This window comes from Mustela nigripes, chromosome 3, assembly GCF_022355385.1.
Source record: "Mustela nigripes isolate SB6536 chromosome 3, MUSNIG.SB6536, whole genome shotgun sequence".
Taxonomy (NCBI): Eukaryota; Metazoa; Chordata; class Mammalia; order Carnivora; family Mustelidae; genus Mustela; species Mustela nigripes.
Window position 1 is genome coordinate 55,684,972 of NC_081559.1, and position 22,467 is coordinate 55,707,438.

The following is a 22,467-nucleotide window of genomic DNA, read 5'->3' on the forward strand; positions in this document are numbered from 1 at the left end:
AGACACTTAATGACTGAGCCATCCAGGTGCCCTTTTACATTCTTTTTTAAATTGAAGTTGGCACACAATGTTAGTTTTAGGTGTGCAACACAGTGATTTGGTAAGTCTGTGTATCATGCTATGCTCACAAGTGTGTAGCTACCATCTGTCACCATACAAAGCTATTACAGTATCCTTGACTATATTTCCTATGCTGTACCTTTTGTCCCCCTTACTTATTCCACAAGTAGAAGCCTATGTCCTCCCCGCTCTACCCATTTTGCCCATTCCCTTACCCCCCTTCCCTTTTGGCAACCATCAGTTTATTCTCTATATTTGTGGGTCTGTTCTCCTTCTTGTTCACTTTAAGATTCCACATAGAAGTGAAATCATGGCACTTGTTCTTCTCTGTCTTAGCATAATACCCTCTCAGTCCCATGTTGTGGAAATGTTACACTTTTAATTGCTTTTGTTTACATACACTTACACATGAGGGCTATTGATTCCTCTTTGATTTGACTTGCTAAATGCTGATTGGACTTATTAAGCTATTGTCTCTCAGCTCTAAGTTCATGCATGATACGGAGGACTCCACATTCTGGAGCCAGGATAATGCAAACCACTTTTTGGCTTTACACCTGGCTCCTTGTTAGATCTTGCAATTGGATTCCTCTAGAAGAAGGAAAAAACAGTGAAGACTCCTACCAGTGTTGTGCCTAGCCATGGCCCTTCATCTGGCAGGGGAGGCTGGTTATACTCTGCAGGTTTTCTGCTTTGCTTCCTTGAAGGTACTGCCCAAATTTGTCTTATCCTTCCCCACTTTAGAAAGACCAGCCGGAAGCTACCCCTTCTTAAAGACCTAAATTCTGGTTCATGGGAGGTTCTGATAACCTCAACTTCCTTTTGTTCCCTGGAGTCCTAGAGATGGTAGATGATTTCTGCAGATACAGTTAGTGCCTTTCTCTTTTGAGATACAGTTGACATAAAATCTACCCTTTTTAGTATACAATTCAGATTTTTTTTAGGATTTTTTAAAATTTTAATTTATTTGACAGACAGAGATGACAAGTAGGCAGAGAGGCAGGCAGAGAGTGAGGGGGGAGCAGGGTCCCCGCTAAGCAGAGAGCCTGATGCGGGGCTCAATCCCAGGACCCTAGGATCATGACCTAAGCCGAAGGCAGAGGCTTTAACGCACTGAGCCACCCGGGTGCCCCTACAGTTCAGATTCTTAATGGTGATGGTTGTACAACTCTGAATTATACCAATTTTTATTACTCCATAAAGAAACCCTGTACCCCAGAGCATTCAACCTCCCCTCTCCTGCCAACCACAAATCTACTTTCTTTCTACATCTGCCTGTTCTGGACACTTCCTGTAAATAGAATCATACACTATGTGGCCTTTGGTGTCTGGCTTCTTGCACTTAGCAGAACATTTTCAAGGTTCATCCACATAGCATGTGCAAGTATTTGTTCCTTCTTACAGCTGATTAACATTCCTTTGTATATACCACATTTTATTCATTCAGTGATAGGACATTAGGGTTATTTCCACTTTCTGGCTCTTAGCAATAAGACTACTTTGAGCATTGATATACAACTTTTTGGATGAATGTTTTCAATTCTTTTGGATATATATCTCAGAGTACAATTGCTACACCACATGGTAACTATTTTCAACAGTAGCTGTACCATTTCACATTGCCACTTGCAATGTTTCTGCAAATCCTTCTAACACATGTTAGATTGTAGTCTTCCTAGTAGGTATCAAGTGGTATCTCAATGTGGTTTTGATTTTAATTTCCGTGATGATACTGTACATCTTTTCTAGTGCTTATTGGGCATTTGTATATTTCTTATGGAGAAAGGTCTATTTTTTAATTGGTCTGTTGAATTGTAAGAATAGCAAGTAGGAAAATATACTCAATTTTTATTTTATGAAAGGTTGAGTATAACGAACCTTAATCTTATATTACATTGGCCCATTAATGATAATGTCCATGTTAATATTATTATTATGTGGGATATTAAGAATTCAGTAATAGTTAATTCATTTGCCACCAGGCTAGATAAATCTAATAGAATGTTTTTTACTTTCCAGGTGAAAGGGCCCCAGTTTTTGTGTTAGTTCTGGTAGTGTCTGTTGCTTAAATATGGTTAATATTTATGAATGTCTCATATCTGTTAAAAACATGTACTTTCTATTTTGAATGCTCAGGGTTTGGTACATAGATCTATTTTAAACTGAGAGATATGATCAAGCCTATTACTGTGCTTTTGAAGTGTCTGAAACTGCACAGCTAGTAATAGCCATCTTCCCTGAAAACTGTGGTCTTCGGTGTTACATAGTATTTTCCTGTGTGTGTCTTAAAAAAATTGGGGGGGGTCTGAATTCTATTTTTACAGACATGTATGTAACCCCCTTCTTCATTTTTACTTGCAATTGTGTCATGTTTACCTATCCTTTTATTTCTAGCCTTCCTGAATCCTTTAGGTTGTATTGTGCTTTGTTAGCTAATCTCAAATCTTTTTACTCTTTATGGAGGAGTTAAAACCAAACTACAGAATTATGGAACGATAAACTGGTAATATTTATCATTCTTTTTTATATATCACATAAAATAAACTTTCACTATAGGAGCTGGTTTCATCAATTTTAGTGCTTAGAGAGCTATTTTTGATCCGCTAATTACCTTTATCCTAGTATCTTCTAAAAAGAGACCAAGAACAGCGCCTGGATGGCTCAGCTGGGTGTCTGCCTGCAGCACAGGACATAATCCCAGGGTCCTGAGACTGAGCCCCACGCTGGGCTCCCCGCTCAGTGGGGAGTCTGCTTGTCCCTCTTGTACTCACTCTCTCAAATAAGTAAAATCTTTTAAAAAAGAGACCAAGAAAATAATTAAAACTTCAAATAGGCTTTTCATATTCTCTACTCTCCCTTTTACCATACTATTAGAGCATCTTATCATCTTTAACTGAATTCCCACAAGTGAATAAGTTTTCCTTCCCTGCTTGCAGATTGTTGGTTTCTTGGGTGGTGGTAGTGAATAAAATGTCAAATCAGTCTATGGAGGTAGGGGCAGGTTTCCTACTATATCAAAGTCAGTTACACTGCCCATATTTCACATATACTTCAATATCAGCTTTTCATGGTATTATAAAATAGTGATTCTTTAACCAACAGTTTTCTGCTGGTAACAAATATTTGCCAAACAGGAAAAGCAGGAATTTGGATTGGATCTATAGCATTGCTAATGATATATAAAGTTTCACACTGTTCTACTAAATCTCCTTTCAGAGCAGTAAGAGGGATTATCAGAGCTCCGAAGTAAAGACCCTTTCCCATCTCCACATACACAGTCTTTCATGTATAAATGAAAGGGCACAAAGCATTATTATAACTAATAACTAATAATAAAAATGACACTCCTGGCTCCTTGAAAAATTCAAGCATGAAATTTACTACAACTAGAGTTAGCTTATTTAAATCAAAGGTGTGGCTAGAAGAGCAAAATGACAATTTTTTACAAGTTTGCTTGTTTTTACTACTTTTTAAAATTGACTTGGTTTTAAATCCTTCCATAAAATTTTTTTATCCAAACAGTACCATTTGACTTTTGCTATAACCCAAGATACCGAGTGCATAAATCAAGAACTGTACCAGCAGGTAGTTCTAGTAGTTCTAGGAAATAAGCAGTATTTAATAATTTAATATACTCTGGTGCACAGGTTCATTTCTTTGGTAAAACACCAAAGAAATGATACCTATTAAAAGATTTGTTTCTTAGACTTTCATTTCTGGTAATCAAGCCAATTAAACCCCCAAATATCTTGCTATATTATACTTAGATATGTGACTAAAAGAAACATTGTTTTACATGTATATCTGACTTCCAGGTTCAAGTGGCTTCACCCTTATGAAAGGTTCAGGTAGGAAATATAAGCCCACTGGCCTGGGCTCTGAATTTATTTTATCTTTGTTGAAGAAAAAAACTTGCTCAGTCCCCCTGTTGTCCTGGAAAATGGGCAAAGCAAGCCCAGCACCTCTCTGGAGCTATATGCCCTCTTCCTGCATGGGTAAGGAAGCTCCACAGGTACTACTTGATTGAGGGTGCGGCACCTGGGTGGCTCAGTCAGTTAAGTATCTGCCTTCAGCTCAGGTCATGATCCCGGGGTCCTAGGATTGAGTCCCATGTGGGGCTCTCTGCTCCTCCATCAAATAAATAAATCTTAAAAACAAACAAACTTGGGGCACCTGGGTGGCTCAGTGGGTTAAAGCCTCTGCGTTTGGCTCAGGTCATGATCCCGGGGTCCTGGGATTGAACCCTGCATAGGGCTCTCTGCTCAGCAGGGAGCTTGCTTCCTCTTCTCTCTCTGCCTGCCTCTCTACATACTTGAAATCTCTGTCAAATAAATAAATAAAATCTTAAACAAACAAAAAACCTGACTGAAGGTGAATACTCAGACAACAAAGAGCAGATGCAGGACTGCACAAACCCCAGGAAAATGCTAGCAGAATAACTGGGCAAAGTGTACAGGATCTGTTATTCTTTTAGAACTGCATGTGAATCTTGAAAGACACAGGCAGTACTAAACATAAGGCTAGGGAGCAACTAGAATTCTTACATACTCCGGGAGGGGTTATAAGCTGCTTCAGCCGCTCTGGGTAACAGGCTGTACAGATCTAATCTCTGGAATATACCCAATAACAATGCACCTGTGTATTCACTAAAGAAAAAGATAAAAGTCCACAGCAGGCAGTAATGATAGAATAGATTGTTTGTAGTATATTTACACAGAAAGATTAATAAATTACTGTGCTGGATAAACAGCATGGATAAATCACACAAACTATGCTTAAGGCAAAAAGTGAGACCCCCCAAAAGACACAGTTTATGATTCAATTTAGATAAACTTAATCAGAAGAGCATTTTTATCCATCTATAATGTTAAAAGTTAGGCAATGTGTTACCCTTGGTGAAAGATTATGTGAAAATTCAAGATGTATACTGTTTGTTTTAAAAGAAGACTGAAAGAGGGGTTCCTGGGTGGCTCAAAGCCTCTGCCTTCAGGTTGGGTCATGATCCCGGGGTCCTGCGATCGAACCCTGCATCGGGCTCTCTGCTCGGCGAGGAGCCTGCTTCCTCCTCTCTCTCTGCCTACCTCTCTGCCTACTTGTGATCTCTGTCAAATGGATAAATAAAATCTTGAAAAAATAAAGTAGACTGAAAGAAAAATACCATGCAATTATAAACAAAAAACAAGAGAATCAAGATTAAAACAAATGATACAATTCAACATAAAATACACTAAAATGATGCCAACAAGAATATCTTAAAAGTAATAGAAAATGCAAACCTCCGAGAGAATACTCAGAAATCTAATTTGAGGGGCACCTGGGTGGCTCAGTGGGTTAAAGCCTCTGCCTTCAGCTCAGGTCATGATCCCAGGGTCCTGGGATCAAGCCCCACATCGGGCTCTCTGCTCAGTGGAGAGCCTGCTTCCTCCTCTCTCTCTCTGCCTACTTGTGATCTCTGTCTGTCAAATAAATAAATAAAATCTTTTTTTTTTTTTAAAGAAATCTAATTTGATGAAGTAACCTATTAAAAGCTCTATTTGAATTCGTAATTCAAATCTCCTACTAGGAGACTCTCCTACAAAGAAAACTCCAATATCTCTTATGAACACAGATATAAAAATACTGAAAATATTAGCATATCAAATCCAGCAATAAGTGAAGAAGCCAAACCCTAGAGAGTCCACAAAAAAAAGTTCTAAAATCAATTCAGCAAAGTGGCAAGATACAAAATCAACATACAGAAACCAGCTGTGGTTCTATACACTGACAATGAAGAATCCAAAAAGGAAATTAGGAAAATTCCATTTACAAACAGCATCAAAAAGATTTAAAGACTAACTTAAGGAAGGAGAGAAAAGACTTGTATGTTGAAAACTATAGAACATCGCTATAAGAAATTAAAGACACAGAGGAAGGAAATTCTGTAGTCATGGGCTGGAAGACAATGGTTAAAATTCCCATACTACTCAAAGCAATTAAAGAGTCCATGGGAACTGTGATCCCCATCACAATTCCTCTCAAAATGCAAAAGACATTTTTTTGAAGGAATAGAAAAATCCATCCTACAATTCATATGGAATTGCAAGAGATCCTGAAGAACCAAAGCAATCTCAAAGAAAAAGTTGGAAGACTCCCATTTCCTGATTTCAAAAGTTACTATATACGAAACCACAGTAACCAAAGTGGTGGTACGGCATAAAGGTAGCTATGCAGCCCAAGAGAATACGGAATTAACCCCCCAATATATAGCCTAGTGTTTTCAACAAGGGTGCCAAGACCATTCAACGGCGGAAGAACAGTCTCTTTAACAAATGGTGCTGGAAAAGTGGATATCTGCGTACAAAAGGATAAGTACGTGAGATATAAAAATTAACTCAAATGAAACAAAAACTCAAATGTAGAAACTAAAGCAATAAAACACTTAAAAGAAAACATAGGGGGAATGCTTCATGACACTGGAGTTGCTAAGGATATCCTATGAATATGATCCCAAAAGCACATGCAATTTAAAAAAAAACTGGACTTCATCAAAATTAACTTTTGTGTATCAAAAGGCCCTATAACAGAGTGAAAAGGTAATCTGTGGAATGGGAGAAATACCTATAAATCATATCTGATAAGGAATATCCAGAATATATAAAGAACTCCTACATCTCAACAACAACAACAACAAAAAAAAAATTAAAAAATGGTAAAGGACTTAAATAGATATTTCCCCAAAGAAGATATAGAAAATGGCCAATAAGTACCTAAGAAACTCAACATCCCAGTCACTAGGGGAAAGCAAATCAAAACCCAAATGAGATACCACCTAAACCCATCAGGATGACTATTATAAAGCAAACAAAAACTAAAAAGCAATGAGTATGAGCAAGGATGTAGAAAAAGTGGAACCCCTGTGAACTGCTGGTGGGAATGTAAAATGGTGCAGCCACTGTGAAGGTAGTAGAGTGGTTCCTCAAGAAAATAAATACACAAGTACTATATGACCAGACAATTCAACTTCTGGGTATATACCCCAAGAGAACTGAAGGCAGGGACTTGAGCAGATATTTGTATACCCATATCCACAGTAGCATTATTCACTATAGCCAAAAGGTGGTAAAAAACAAAAAAACAAAAAAAACTCACATGTCCACGGTTGGATGTATATACCAGGTATGGTATAAACATACAATGGAATATTTTTGGCCTTAAAAAGAAAAGCAATTGTGACACATGATACAATGTGGATGAATCCTGAAGACATTATGCCAAGTAAGTCAATAGAAAAGGACAAATATTGCATGACTCTCCTTATATGAGCTATCCAGAATAAATTCAATACCATTAAACTATATACTCAAAAACTGTTTAAATGATTTTATGTATTTGTATATTACCACAATAAAAAAAAATCAATGAATGTAATTTTGTTAGGCATAATAATGACCCACAAACATGTCTACTTCCTAATCCTGGAATCTTTGACTATGTTAACACGGCAAAAGAGAATTAAGCTTGCCAAGGAACTGAGGTCACTAATCAGCTGATTTTAAGACAGGAAAGTATCTTACCATAGTTCTTGAAAGTAGAAGAGGAAGAGGAAAGTGAGTCAAAGAGATGCAATGTGATACAAGGAGATATTAGGTTTGACGCTGGAAAAAGGAGTCACTGTATTAGTTTCCTATTGCCTCTGTAACAAATTACTGCAAATTTAGTGACTTAATACAACTTATTATCTTAAAGTTCTGAAGATCAGAAATACGAAATCAGTTTCATTGCATTAAAAATCAAGGTGTCGGTATGATGGTATTCTTTCTGAAGGCTCAAAGGGAGAATCTGTTTCCTGGTCTTTATTAGCTTCTAGAGGCTGCCTGAATTCCTTAGCTCATGGTCCTTATCGCTTCAACCTCTTCTGTTGTCACCTCTCCTCTGACCGACTCTCCTGCTTCCTTTGTTTCCCTTACAAAGATCCTCATGATTACACTGGGTCTACCTGATAATACAGGGAACTCCTCCATCTCAAGATCCTTAATCGCACCTGCAAAGCCCTTTTGGCCATTTAACACTGATAGGCTCTGAGGCTCTAGGACATGGACATCCTCAGGGAGCCATCATTCTGCCTACCACAAGCGAGAACAGCCCTCAGCTTATAGTCGGCAAAAAAAGAGGGGCCTCAGTCCTAAAATCACAAGGCACTGGCCTCTACCAACAACCTAAATGAGCAAGAAATGGATTCTTCCCTAGAGCCTCGAGCAAGGAACAGAACCTGCCAATACCTTGACTTTTGCCTGTGAGAATGTACTGGACCTCTGACCTACAGAAATGTTGCACTACTCATTTTGTGGTGATTTGTTATGACAGCAACAGGGAACTAATATAGTAATCTATCATACTAAAGGATAAAAGAGAAAAACCATCTGATTTCAGTGGATAAGCATTTTATATACTATCAGCAACGAGACAGAAGAGAACTTCTTTAACTTGATAGAAGGCAGCTTACGTCATGCTTAATGGAGAAAGACTGAACTGAACTGCGTTACTTCCCCCTTAAAAGCAGATTAAGGAATTCCCACCACTTCTTTTCAACACTGTATTGCAAATCCTAGCCAACATAACAAGAAACAGGACAAGAGGTAGGGGTGGAGGAAGGCACAGACTGGAAATACAAATGTCTACTTGCAGGTAACATGATCATGTATGAAGAAAATCAAGTAAAAGGATCTATATTAGTATAATTACTAATAAAACTAAAGCAACATCACAGAATACAAAGTCAATCTATAGAATCAACTGTGAAATATCAAACAATGAAGAATTAGGAATTAAAATCTTTTTTCTAAAAATACTAAATACCTAAGGACAGTATTAGCAAAGTGTGTGCAAATCCTATACACTGAAACACAAAGCACTGCTAACAGAATGTAAACAAGACGTAAAAAAGAAAAGGGAAAGCTGTGTGATATTCATGAGTTGGAGCTGTCCATTCTGAATTATCAATAGATTAAACACCATTCTGATGAAAATTCTTTTATACTGAAAACTACAAAACACTGGAAAGAAGTAAAAGAAGATACAAATAAATGGAAAGGCATCCTATTCATGGATCGGAAGAGTTAATATTGTTAAATTGTCTGTACTTAACTAAAGTCATCTACAGTTTCAATACAATCTCCATCAAAATCCCAATGCCACTTTTTACAGGAATAGGAAAACCCATAATGAAAGTCATAAGCAAATCCCAAAGTATCCTAAAGAGCTAAAACAATCCTGAGAAATAACAAAGCTGGAAGCCTTATACTTCCTGATTTCAAAACATATTACACAGCTATAGTAATCAAAAAAGCATGGTACTTGCGTAAAGACAAACATACAGACCAATGGGACACAACAGCCCAGAAATAAACCCTCACATATGTAGTGAAATGCTCTTCAACAAGGGTGCCAAGACTACAAAATGGGGAAAGACCACACTTTTCAGATGTCCACTGAATATTCTAATGAAAATGATCAAAACCGCTCTTTTTCATGTTCACAAAATATTCTGATTGGTTAATTCTGCTTTGGGGCACACATGCCATAAAAATAACCCTAAGTAATGGGTAACAGAAAAAAAGAAATACCAAGATATCATTGCAATGCTATTTACAATATAAAGATTTCCACTATCTGGTACACGTATGTGTTTGTAGGAGTCAAAATGTAGCATAGAGCCACAGTGGAATAAAAATGGAAAATTATGTAGCCTAAATTGGTATTTAGAAATGTATACTGTTTTACAGAAACATTTTTAAAAACATAATATGGATTTACTGATTACAACTATGTAAAGTACATAGTTGTACTTTATGTCTGTTTGTATGTATGTCTGTGCCTACTGACAAAGGTTAGAAATTAATGTGGAAAGATACAATTTATAATCTTTAAGTCTTATTTCTATAAGGTTGTTTAAATTCATGATAAAATAAACATAAGAGATCTCAACAGTCTATCTCAAAAACAGTATTTTACCTTGCATTCTTTTTTTTCTTTTTTACCTTGCATTCTTGTAACCAAAAGCACCTTTCACAAGTAAAGCTTGTTAAACTTACCCCTTTGTCTCTAATCTCATCCAAACCTACTTCATCTAATTTTATTAATATATAATGTTCACTAGTTTACCTCGGATCAAAGGAGTTAAAAAAAACTACTTATGATCTGTAAGAGAGATTTTTAAAATTTTCCATATTTAAACATACTCCTGTGAAATACCTACATTATTTTTTCATTTGCACATTTGCCCTGAAACTTAGAAAAGCATCACACATACCTGATGCAATGACAGGATCTTTCATAAGCTCCCTAGTTATTGGGCAGAGAAACTCGTCAGGAATTCCAGAAGAAAGGGTTTTCACCTTTGTCCTGAGCTCTTCAATTTTCCTTAGAACTTTACTCCGCAGCCCTAGAGATTCTGGGGGGGGGGGGGGGGGGTTTGTTGGGGGGGGGGGGGGGGGTGGGGGGGGGGGGGGGGGGGGGGGAGATTCTGTTAGGGTGGGAGGAGATTCTGTTAGGGTGGGAGAAGCACTGGGTAACCTCTATGCAAGTCTCCAGCAAACAGATCGTATCTATTACAACCAAAAATCTTCAGACATACCGTTTTACCACACAGAACTGTTTTCTTTATAAAATCTTTAATCTTTGTAGTACAGAATACCGTGGGGCTAGAATAAATCAGCAACTAATGGAGAGTTTATTCTACATAACTTTATTCTGAAGACTGGAGAATTTCAGACTGTTGAATACTGATAAACTATATAAAATCAGAAAAGGTTCATTATTATTGGTTACTTTGTTTAAACAAAAAATTTCCTAACAGTTATTTTTAAAGATCTTCAGTTTAATAATGTAAAAATTCCATATTTAAAAAATTTCTGAAACTAGATATATTTGCTGATCTCATATGAAACACAATCATAAAAAAAGCTTATCTGTTTGTCTAAGACTATACACACACGTTTCACTCATTCATATTTTTACTTTTATCAAGTTTTAAAAATTATTTTAAATTTTAATTTCAGGAAGTTTAGTATAATTTTAGGAGGTTTAATGTTATTAGCTGTTCACATTTTTATTTAAATATTTACTCATTTTGAGAGAAAAAGAGAGAGAATACAAGCACACATGGGTGGTAGGGGCAGAGGAAGAGGGAGAGAGAGAATCTTAAGCAGGCTCCACACCCAGTATGGAGTGCAACATGGGGCTTGATCTCATGACCGTGAGATCATACCTGAGCTAAAATGAAGAGTCAGACACTTAACCAACTGAACCACCAAGGTGCCCTAGAACTTTAAAATATTTCAGAATGATGTGGAAAAAATAAATGCCCTAGTCTATTTATTTAATAATTTATTGTTTGTTCAATTTACTAACTTTTAAAATCTTAAACATGAAACAAATTCCTTAATTTACTATATAGAATGTTAACATTAATGTCTCCATTCATAATAATGATTTTCCTAATTCTGCTATTAAACTACCACAGAAATTAAATTACATTTCAATTTTGGCTTGGACTGATAGTTCTGAAACTTATTTCACTGAAGTTTAAAATGATTCTAACTACTAACCCTGAGACTCATCCTTCAAAAATGATTTCAAACCATTAATTAAATCCAAAAATTTCTTATTCTTTATCAGAATATAATTCTATTGCTATTAATTGTTTTTACTATGCTGCTTTTATGTTTTCAAACACCCTCTGTTGAAATCCAAAATTACCGCTTTACACTGTCAAGTGCTTCTGCATGATAAGGTAAAGATTTATTATGAGAGAGGAATGAGAAATCAACCAGTGAAGATGCTAAATGCAGCAGACCTTAAAAAAACACACACAAAAAAACCCCCCAAAAACCCTATATTCTATCACCCACTTTAAGGAGGAAAGAGTAAATTATATAGGAAATAAGTTATTAGAGATACAAAAATGGCTTTCACAGTATGGCCTGAGAACACAACTATCTGACAAACCATCATTCTGTTAACTTTCTTAAAAAGCCATAAGATTCCAAGATATTTAAATACATTCACATGCTATATTTACCATGTAAGGAAAGATAATACTGTACTTTAAAATGGTTTTAATTTTTTTGTTGTTATTTAACTCCTCATTATGGGTATCTTATTTTCCCAAGCTTTCCCATTAAGATTTTATTACAGTATGTTAATAGTAGTTTGTGGTATTATTATTATTTTTAAAGATTTTTATTTATTTAAGAGGGAGAGAATGAGAGAGAGAGAGAGAGAAAGTGTGCGCGCACACTCGAGAGGGGTAAGGTCAGAGGGAGAGGCAGACTCCCCGCCAAGCAGGGAGCCCAATGCGGGACTCGATCCCGGGACTCTGGGATCATGACCTGAACTGAAGGCAGTCTGTTAACCAACTGAGCCACCCAGGCGCCCTGTGGTATTATTTTTATTAGAGCGTGACACTAAGACTTCAAACTATTTTTGATAAGATCTAGTAACCAGAATATATCAACAACTCCTACAACTCAACAATAAAAAGACAAATAAATCAATTTAAAAAGAGCAAAGCATCTAAACAGATATTTCTGCAAAGAAGATCTATAAATGGCCAATCGGCACTTGAAAAGATGCTCTGTATCATTAGGTAAGTACATATCCAAACCATGATCTAGTACCACTTCACATGTTGTCTAATCAAGACAACAGGTAATAACACGTGTTGAAAAGGAGGTGAAGAAACTGGAAACCTCACACACTGAAGTACTTACACATACAAAACATGGACAAACCTTGAAAGCACTACGTTACCTAAAAGAAGCCAGATATAAAGGGCACCCACTAATGGTTCCACTTAAAAGAAATGTCCAAAACAGGCCAACCCATAAAGACAAAGTAGATTAGTGGTTGCCAGGGCTAGATAAAGACAATGAGGTTCTTTTTTAAAAAAATATTTTATTTATTTATTTGACAGAAAGAGACAGTAGGGGAGCAGAAGGCAGAGGGAGAGAGAGAAGCAGGCTCCCCACCAAGCAAGGAGCCTGACATGGGACTCAATCCCAGGACCCTGGGATCAGGACCCAAGCTGAAGGCAGCCACTCCGCCCACTGAGCCACTCAAGTGCCCTGAGAACAAGGTTCTTTTGAGGGGATAAAAATGTTCTGGGGGCGCCTCGGTGGCTCAGTGGGTTAAGCCTCTGCCTTTGGCTCAAGTCATGATCCTAGGGGTCCTGGGATCGAGCCCCACAACAGGCGCTCTGCTCCATGGGAAGCCTGCTTCCCCCCTCTCTGTGCCTGCCTCTTTGCCTACTTAAGATCTCTGTCAAATAAATAAAATCTTAAAAAAAAAAAGTTCTGAAATTAGATGACTCTGCTCAGCGGGAAGCCTGCTTCTCCCTCTGCCAGTCCCCCTGCTTGTGCTCTCTCTGATAAAGAAAAAATCTTAAAAAAAAAAAAAAAAAAAAACTCTCTCCCCCCCCCTCCACCGTGCCCCCTTTAAAAAAAAAAAAAAAAAAAAAAGGTCCTGTGCTTATGGATTGCAAGACTTAATATTAAGATGACAATAATCAAAAAAAAAAAAAAAAAAAAAGATGACAATAATCACCAAATTAACTCACAAGAGTCAATATAATTCATACCAGAATAGGTGGCTTTTTAAGGAGGACACTTGTGATGAGCATTAAGTATTGTATGGGAAGTGCTGGATCACTATACTGTACACCTGAAACTAATATTACACTGCATGCTAACTGGAATTTAAATTAAAACTTAAAAAAAATTCATGGGGGGGCACCTGAGTGGCTCAGTGGGTTAAGCCTCTGCCTTCGGCTCAGGTCATGATCCCAGGGTCCTGGGATCGAGCCCCGCATTGGGCTCTCTGCGCTGCAGGGAGCCTGCTTCCTCCTCTCTCTCTGCCTGCCACTCTGCCTGCTTGTGATCTCTGTCAGATAAATAAAGAAAAAATCTTAAAAAAAAAAAAAATTTATGGGGCACATGGGTGGCTCAGTGGGTTAAAGCCTCTGCCTTTGGCTCAGGTCATGATCCCAGGACCTTGGAATAAAGCCCCACATCGGCTCTCTGCTCAGTGGGGAGCCTGCCTCTCTGCTTACTTGTGATCTCTGTCAAATAAATAAATAAAATCTTTTTAAATAAATTTAAAAATTTAAAATTTTCAAAAGTCAGGTGCCCCCCCCCTTTTTTTTTTGAAACAGAAACTGCCAAGTTGATTCCAAAATTCATATGGAAATGCAAGGAACCCAGAGTAGCAAAATAAATCTTGGAGAGAAAAAAAAAAGATGGAGGACATACGCTTTTCAATTTTAATACCTATTACAGGGTGCCTTGGTGGCTCAGTCAGTTAAACATCTGCCTTCAGCACAGGTCACTATCCCAGGGGGTCCTGGGATTGAGTCCCATTTCAGGCTTCCTGGTCAGGGAGGATTCTGTTCCTCCCTCTCCCCCTGTGCCTTCCCCAGCTTGTGCTCACTCTCACTCACTCTTTCCTCTCAAATAAATAAATAAAATCTTAAAACAAAACCTACTACAAAGCCACAGTAATTAACACAGTGTGGGGGTGCCTACGTGGCTCCGTCAATTAAGTGTCCAAAAGGAAATATTTACAAATCATATGTCTGTTAAGTCTTATATCCAAATTTATATAAACAATAAAAAAGAAAATCCAGTTCTTCAAATGGCCAAAGGATCTTGATAGACATTTCTACAAAGATCTACAAATAGCTAACAAGCACATGGAAACATGTTCAATATCACCAGTCACCAGGAAATGTACGTTGAAACCAGAATAAGAAACCACTAGGAAGGCTGTAATTAAAACAAGTGTTGAGGAGGACACAGAGAAACTGAGATCTTCCTATAGAGCTGGTAAGAACGGAAAAGAGCCAGCTTTGAAAAGAGCCCAGCAGTCTTTCAAATGTCAGCACTGAGTTACTACATGACCCACCAGTTCCACTCCTAATTATATACCCAGGAAAACTGGAAACATTACCACACAAAAACTTGTATGCAAACGTTCAGGGCAGCATTATTTGTAATGGCTAAATTGGAAGCATTCTAAATTCAATCAACAGATAAATGGATAAGCAAAAAGTGATAAATCCATAGAGTTAAAACAGTCATAAAAAGAAATGAAGTATTGGGGCACCTGGGTGGCTCAGTGGTTTGGGCTGCTGCCTTCGGCTCGGGTCATGATCTCAGGGTCCTGGGATCGAGCCCCGCATCGGGCTCCCTGCTCCGCAGGAAGCCTGCTTCCCTCTCTCTCTCTCTCTCTGACTGCCTCTCTGCCTACTTGTGATCTCTGTCTGTCAAATAAATAAATAAAATCTTTAAAAAAAAAAAAAGAAAAAAGAAATGAAGTATTAACTATATGCTATGGCATGGATGAATCTTGAAAACATGCTAAGCAGGAGGTCAGACAAGGCCACATATTGTATGATCCACTCTATGAAATGTCAAGAGGAGGCAAATCCTTCGAGACAGAATGCAGGTTCATGGCTGCCAGGGGCTAGAGAGAAAGGGAAAGAGGAGTGACTGCTCATGGCCATGAGGTTTCTTTCTGAATATATTAAATGTTCTGGAATTAGGCAGTGGCGATGGCTGTACAACTCTATGGATGTACTAAAAGTCACTCCACTGTACACTTACAAAAGAGTGAGTTTTATCTCAAGTTTTAAAATATATACATTTTTAAAATTAGTTACATGGTCGCTTTAATGAAACACTCCATAATCTAATAAAAATATACTGTCCTTCCCTACAAAGATATATACTGGAATAATTACTATGCCAGAATATTAAGAGGACTATTAATACAATTAAAACGAATCTCAAAGTAAATTATTAAGTCACTTTTTTTTTTTTTTTAAAGATTTTATTTATTTATTTGTCAGAGAGAGAGCGAGAGCGAGCACAGGCAGAATGGAAGGCAGAGTCAGAGGGAGAAGCAGGCTCCCAGTGGAGCAAGGAGCCCGACGTGGGACCCGATCCCAGGACGCTGGGATCATGACCTGAGCCAAAGGCAGCTGCTCAACCAACTGAGCCACCCAGGCGTCCCTATTAAGTCACTTTTAAGGCCACCTATCTTGGGACTTCTGGGGTGGCTCAGTTGGTTAAGCATCTGTCTTCTGCTCAGGTCATGATCTCAGGGTCCTGGAATTGAGGCCTGCATCGGGCTCTCTGCTCAGCAGGGAGCCTGCTTCTCCCTCTCCCTCTACCTGCCTCTCTGCCTAATTTTATGCTCTCTCTGTCCAATAAATAAATAAGATCTTGGGAAAAAGAAAAAAAAAAAAGACTGCCTATCTTCCACTAATCTTACCAATTTTCAAATCATCAGCCAGACTTTCTTTGGTGAGATTCAACAGTTCTCTTCCATCAATGTTATTCATTTTGAAAATAGCAACAAGGTCACTTAAACCTTGTGCACAAAGCCACACTGAGACATCTTCCTCTGACCAATCTTCAGTAAACTTCACTTGATCTTCCATGCTCCTTGCTTTTAAAAACAAATCGACAAAAAGGCAGGTAAAATAACAATAAAGAAAAGTACTTCCTTCATAAATATCCCAGGAATTAAAAAGTAATTGAAATTTCCTTAAATCTGTGTTTTGCCACTTTAATATTCTTTTAAGAAATTAAAAAAAATCAAATGATACTATGTATAATTATAGCATTATTTAATGCTATATTAAATACTCTTCATTTGAAACTTTTTCTTTTCACTCCAGAAAAATAATTCTTTTTTATTATATAAAACTCATGTCTGAGCGCTGGGATGGCTCCATCATTTAAGGGCTGGCTCAGGTCTTGACCTCAGGTCATGAGTTCAAGCCTGTATTAGGCTCCATGCTGCACGCAGAGCCTACTGTAAACAAAACAAAACAAATACCAAAAACCTCCTATCAGCAAGAGTACTCGATGTGCTCTATCATCTGAATATCAGCACCACTATTTCTTAAATTCTGGCAGTGATAAAAATAAAACTCCTAAATTATGTATCAACATTATTTGATGAGGCCAAAAATAAAATAAACAAGTTTAAAACTGTGATTTCTATTTTTTCCCAGGCTGTATTTTCCTGAAAAAATAGTATGCAGTGCAAATGAATAGCTTACAAAACTATGGGAGGTATGATATCCATGAATGTGCACCAAAAAGCACTTACCAACAGTTTTAACACAGGCCAACTACTTTAAACACTGGCTTCTCTAAAATTATTTTTAAATTATATTAAATTTGGGTGTATACTTTATCCTGAGGAAAAAGGAGAATAATTTGCCAAAAAATTATGGAATTTAAAATTTTAGTGTTGAGTGGGTTGAAATGGGTTAAATATGATGCCCTTACTAACCTTGGCAAGGTGTCTCCAGATCAAACTGCCAGATGTTCACTGTTTTGTCCATTGAACCAGTAGCAAGTAAAGGAGTACTGGGTGCAAAGGCACAACTTGTGACATACCTAGTTAACAAAAACAACTATTATACATCCTCAGACTAATTTTTTAATTATATTAATGCAAAATGAGGTTAAGATCAGACCTGGTGTGCTGAGTCAATGTGTGAAGTATACTCTCAGTATTCTGAAAAACAGTAAAAACAGCTTTATATTTACTTGAACAAGAGTAGAGTTACTGACATAAATGGTTTATATGCTGTGTTTTAATATTATTATTAGTCACATATGTAAGCTAACACTTTACCCAACAGAAAGAGGACAGCAGCTATAACTAATAATATTATCAAGTACTTACTTCACTCCTTCTCAATAGTTAGCACTGTTGCCTGCTGACTATCTTCCTAGAAATTTAGTGTAAAACACTCTCGGCTTTTGCTGACTTACTTGAATTTACTCATAGTAACCTGAAACATCTGTTACAGGAAATGATCTGTATTTTCGCTAGGACATTTGACTTGCATCCACTGCAGAACCAGTGAGTAGAAATTAGTCACTTAGATTCTGAGTATACTTAGCTGGCCATCTAGCATCTAGACATATTTATTTCATTAATTTTTAAAAAGTGAAGTATAATTAATATACAGTATTATATTCATTTCAGGTGTACAATTAGTTGTATTTAACTGAGACTCATACATATTTAATGGAGAAAATTTAATGTTATAGCTATTCTTGTAAAATCTCATGACAATTTCTTAAGAAATATTCAGGATCTACTTCACTCAGTTTGAGGATTCTTGCCCATCTCCTGCCAGAGTGCTCAAGTGATTTGAACTTTTCATGTGGAGGACTAACAGATTCCTTGCTTGACCCACTACACTTGGATGATTTACATCTGTTTCATTTGCTGGCACAGCTGTGGCCTGAATTCATCATTATAAGGCTCCATTCAACATTCTCCATTCTCTCTTGGAGAGTATTTTCATCAACCACATCTTCACTTATAATATAAAACATGCATTTTTCTTCATATTTGTGCAACCCTGGTCTTTATTCAGATGGGTCTATCAAAACCTCGCATTTTCCCAAGTCAGTTAAATCCTACTCTTCCTTATACTCTAAACCCAGCCAGAACTCTGCCAGCAGTAGGCCACTTTCAGCTTACAAGAGTGTACTTCCACAATCCGGGGTAAACATTTATCCTTTGCTATTATGGAAACCTATAAAAATTTAAGAATAATCAATTTGAAATGATATTTTGTTCTTTTGGATATAGGTGCTCTATAAATCTATCAATTTTCTTTGATCAGATTAAACATCTGTCTTGTCCCAGAACCTGTATCTTAACCTATGTAACTATCTTACCATTTCTTAAAATGTATACTCTTAGGCACTCGAAAAAAGGATACATTTTGTTTATCTTGCCGAATTAAATTTTTAGTTCAGTAGCCTAATAAACGTATTTTACACACATCACACACACAAAAAATTCTGAAATACTTACAGTATCATATATTATGACAGACTTATCCACTGATCTTTAAAAGAAAAAGGAAATTATGGATGAGAAGTTCTATAAACACATAGTACAGCATTTATTAATTAGTATTTTTAAATCATTTAAGTAACTTTTTTAGAAAAGACTGAGATATTGATATGCAAACTTTTTAAAAAGATTTTATTTATTTATTTGACAGAGATCACAAGTAGGCAGAGAAGCAGGCAGAGACAGAGAGAGAGAGAGAGAGAGGGAAGCAGGCTCCATACTGAGCAGACATGCAGGGCTCGATCCCAGGACCCTGAGATCATGACCTGAACCGAAGGCAGAGGCTTATTAACCCACTGAGCCACCCAGGTGCCCTGTAAACATTTATTTTTAAGAGATTTTATTTATTTGAGAGAGAGAATGCACGTGCATAAGTTGAGGGGGCAGCAGGTGAAGCAGACTCCCCACTGAGTGGGGAGCCCAATACGATGGGGGGCTTGATCCCATGACCCTGAGATCATGACCAGAGCTGAAGCCCAACACTTAGCTGACTGAGCCACCCAGGTGCCCCTGTTGTGCAAATATTTAGAATTCAGCCTCTTCTTGTTCCTATGTATGACATTTTATTCAAAAAATTACATGCCATATATGAAATTTATATGAAAATTACGAACTTCAATAAACAGTCACATATGCTATTTATACCATCTAGCCATAAAAAGAGTAAGTATTTATGATGTATAAATAAGACACAATTCCATATCGGGTTAATAACTCAAAGGGAACACCCACTACAAGGGAAAGCTATTATAGTTGATCCTTGAACAATGCAAGGATTCAGGGCATTGAGCCCCTTCCCTAAGTGGTTGAAAATCCTTGTATAACTTCTGACCCTCCGAAAACCTGACTACTACTAAGCCTCCTGTTCACTGGAAGCCTTACCAATAACGAGCAATCAATTAACACATATTTTGTATGTTATATATATTCAATATTGTCTACTTACAATAAAGCTAGAGAAAATCTTAAAATCTTAAGAAAAAATACTGTACTGTATCAAAAAATCTGCATATAAGTAAGCCCACGCAGTTCAAACCTATGTTGTTCAAGGGTCAACAGTACTTGTTTCTTGGGTTTGGTTTCAGACAGCACTATTCTTTATCAATGATATGACCATGACCATGGCTTAATTACTAATCTCTCTCTACACACACACACACACACACACACACACACATCTTGTGACTCCTTTTTTTGAACATTATAATTCTAAATTTGATATGAACTCTACATGATTTCTTTTAATGATATAAAAACCCAAACCCTAACTCATCCTAATACTGTAACACTTGAAGAGATGGATCACCATTAGTAATCTTTACGAGCACCGTATACTGCGAAGACAGAAATTAGGGCAATAAGCAAGGTCCACTATGGGAACAGCAAGCAATAAGGCCAAAAATAGACTAGAACAAAACAAAACAAAACAAACAAAAGAACACAAAGCACCCAAGAAATTTGGACAGTCTGGTAGGCAACAGAGAGCCAGCTCTGATGGCAATGGAACAGGGCCACTTGCTATGGAGGTATAAAAATGAATCCGAGAAACAAAAGGCCAAAGATGAAGAATTCCTAAAAGTCTAATGAATCCAGGCAAGAAGAATGGAAATCATAAACGAAGATCTGTGAACTCTGGGAGATAAAAAAGTTTGTCAACTCACCTCCTATAGTCTCTAATTTGGTCATGGGATTCAAAGAAAAGATACAATAGGATTTGATAACAGATTAGACTTGGGGGAAGGAAATTAGGCTTTGAGAAAAAAAATAGTTTTTAATATTTGAGGTTGGAGTTTGAAAGACTAGAAGAATAACAGAGCCAGTGTAAACAGACACAAAATAAAATACTATGAAACCACTCAAACAATATAAAACTTCAAAATATTTCCTAAATTGAACCTGAACCAACACCACACAAGAAGTCCAACTGTTTCGTTATACATTTCCTGCCTACTTCATGTAAATCTTACCCCAACTTTTCAGTATCCATATTCCACCACAGTCTGCCCTGTTGCTTTAACCCCACATTTCCTTATAAAGGAGGCATTAGTATACACGCCTTTTGATACTCCATTTCTTCAGTTCTGTGGCACTCTAAAACCTCAACACTGCTCATTCAAGACTGTAAGTATGTCAATTATATCTACATTGATACTGGGAGAGAGCAACAACACATATGTTATGTGGCTGATACGGAAGAGCGTATAACCATAGACTCATGGGTGATCCATGATACTACAGTAACTAACATTGGGCAGCCACCTAAAGCATTTTGGCCTAAACTAGCTTTATACAATAGCCAAAAAGCTAATCAGGGTTGCCTGGGTGGCTCAGTTGTTAAGGGTCTGCTCTCCTGAGCTCCACATCGGGCTCACTGCTCATTGGGGACCCAGCTTCTCTCCCTCTCCCAGTCCCCCTGCTTGTGCTCCCTCTCTCACTGAGTCTCTCTGTCAAGAAAATAAATAAAATCTTAAAAAAAAAAAAAAAGAGAGAGAGAGAAGAGGCTAATCAAATGAAATTACCAACATTTCTTTTTTTTTTTTTTTTTTTTTTAAAGATTTTATTTATTTATTTGTCAGAGAGAGAGCGAGTGAGAGCGAGCACAGGCAGACAGAGTGGAAGGCAGAGTCAGAGGGAGAAGCAGGCTCCCCACGGAGCAAGGAGCCCGATGTGGGACTCGATCCCAGGACGCTGGGACCATGACCTGAGCCGAAGGCAGCTGCTTAACCAACTGAGCCACCCAGGCGTCCCAAATTACCAACATTTCTTTAGGGCAAGTGTATTCCTAAGGTTTAAAGATTTTCATTTTAAATATATCTACCTATGTTTCTCTCATTCAGAAAGTATTTGCAGCCTCTTACAAAGATGTAGCAAAAACAAGGTAAAAATTATCTGAGAGACTAGAGAGGAAGACAATACCAAGACGAAGTGGACAAGAGAAATGAAGGTTAAAATTTAGTGTCCAACAGGTGCCTGGAGAGGCTCAGTCGGTTACATGTCAGACTCTTGATGATAGCTCAGGTCATGGTCTCAGGATTCATGGGATCGGGCTCCACCCTCAATGAGAGTCTGCCTGTACCTTTCTCTCTCTTATTCCCCTCCCCCACCACTCACACTCACTCACTCTCTCTCAAAAAAATAAAATCTTTAAAAAAATGCATTGTCCAGAACACACATCATAAAATCCAGTCCACCCTGCTACAGGAGGGCTGCAATTTTGGTTTTGAGCTTCTTCAACAGCAATTCAAAAAAGAAAACATGATCTTTTAACACCATATAAGATAGAAACACAAACCCCAAAGCTTGGAAAAGAGACATCAATTCCTCAGACTGAGACCTGAAAGAACTATTACCCCCAAGGGCTTTATATAGAGGATGCTACAACACAAGTCCTCAACAACTCTTTCTGAATGACCATGGTAAATTTCAAACAGCTGTTTTATAATCCCCCCTTAGGATCGGTCAATGGCTAAAACTCAG

The 22,467-nt window shown here is 37.5% G+C and overlaps 1 protein-coding gene across 8 annotated transcripts in view; it reads right to left on the reverse strand.

The window, feature by feature from the left end:
- The window catches only part of WDSUB1 (WD repeat, sterile alpha motif and U-box domain containing 1), a 49,842-nt gene that overhangs the window by 9,172 nt on the left and 18,203 nt on the right, over positions 1–22,467 (reverse strand). For 7 of the 8 annotated variants that reach the window (XM_059394048.1, XM_059394045.1, XM_059394046.1 and 4 more), the window contains 5 exons: positions 18,949–18,982; positions 17,588–17,628; positions 17,401–17,507; positions 16,369–16,545; positions 10,349–10,489 (listed from right to left, as the gene is read on the reverse strand). In XM_059394048.1, the coding sequence (XP_059250031.1) occupies positions 10,349–10,489; positions 16,369–16,545; positions 17,401–17,507; positions 17,588–17,628; positions 18,949–18,982 (500 nt within the window). The remainder of the gene's footprint in view (positions 1–10,348; positions 10,490–16,368; positions 16,546–17,400; positions 17,508–17,587; positions 17,629–18,948; positions 18,983–22,467) is intronic. The other variant, XM_059394047.1, reaches the window with a different exon arrangement.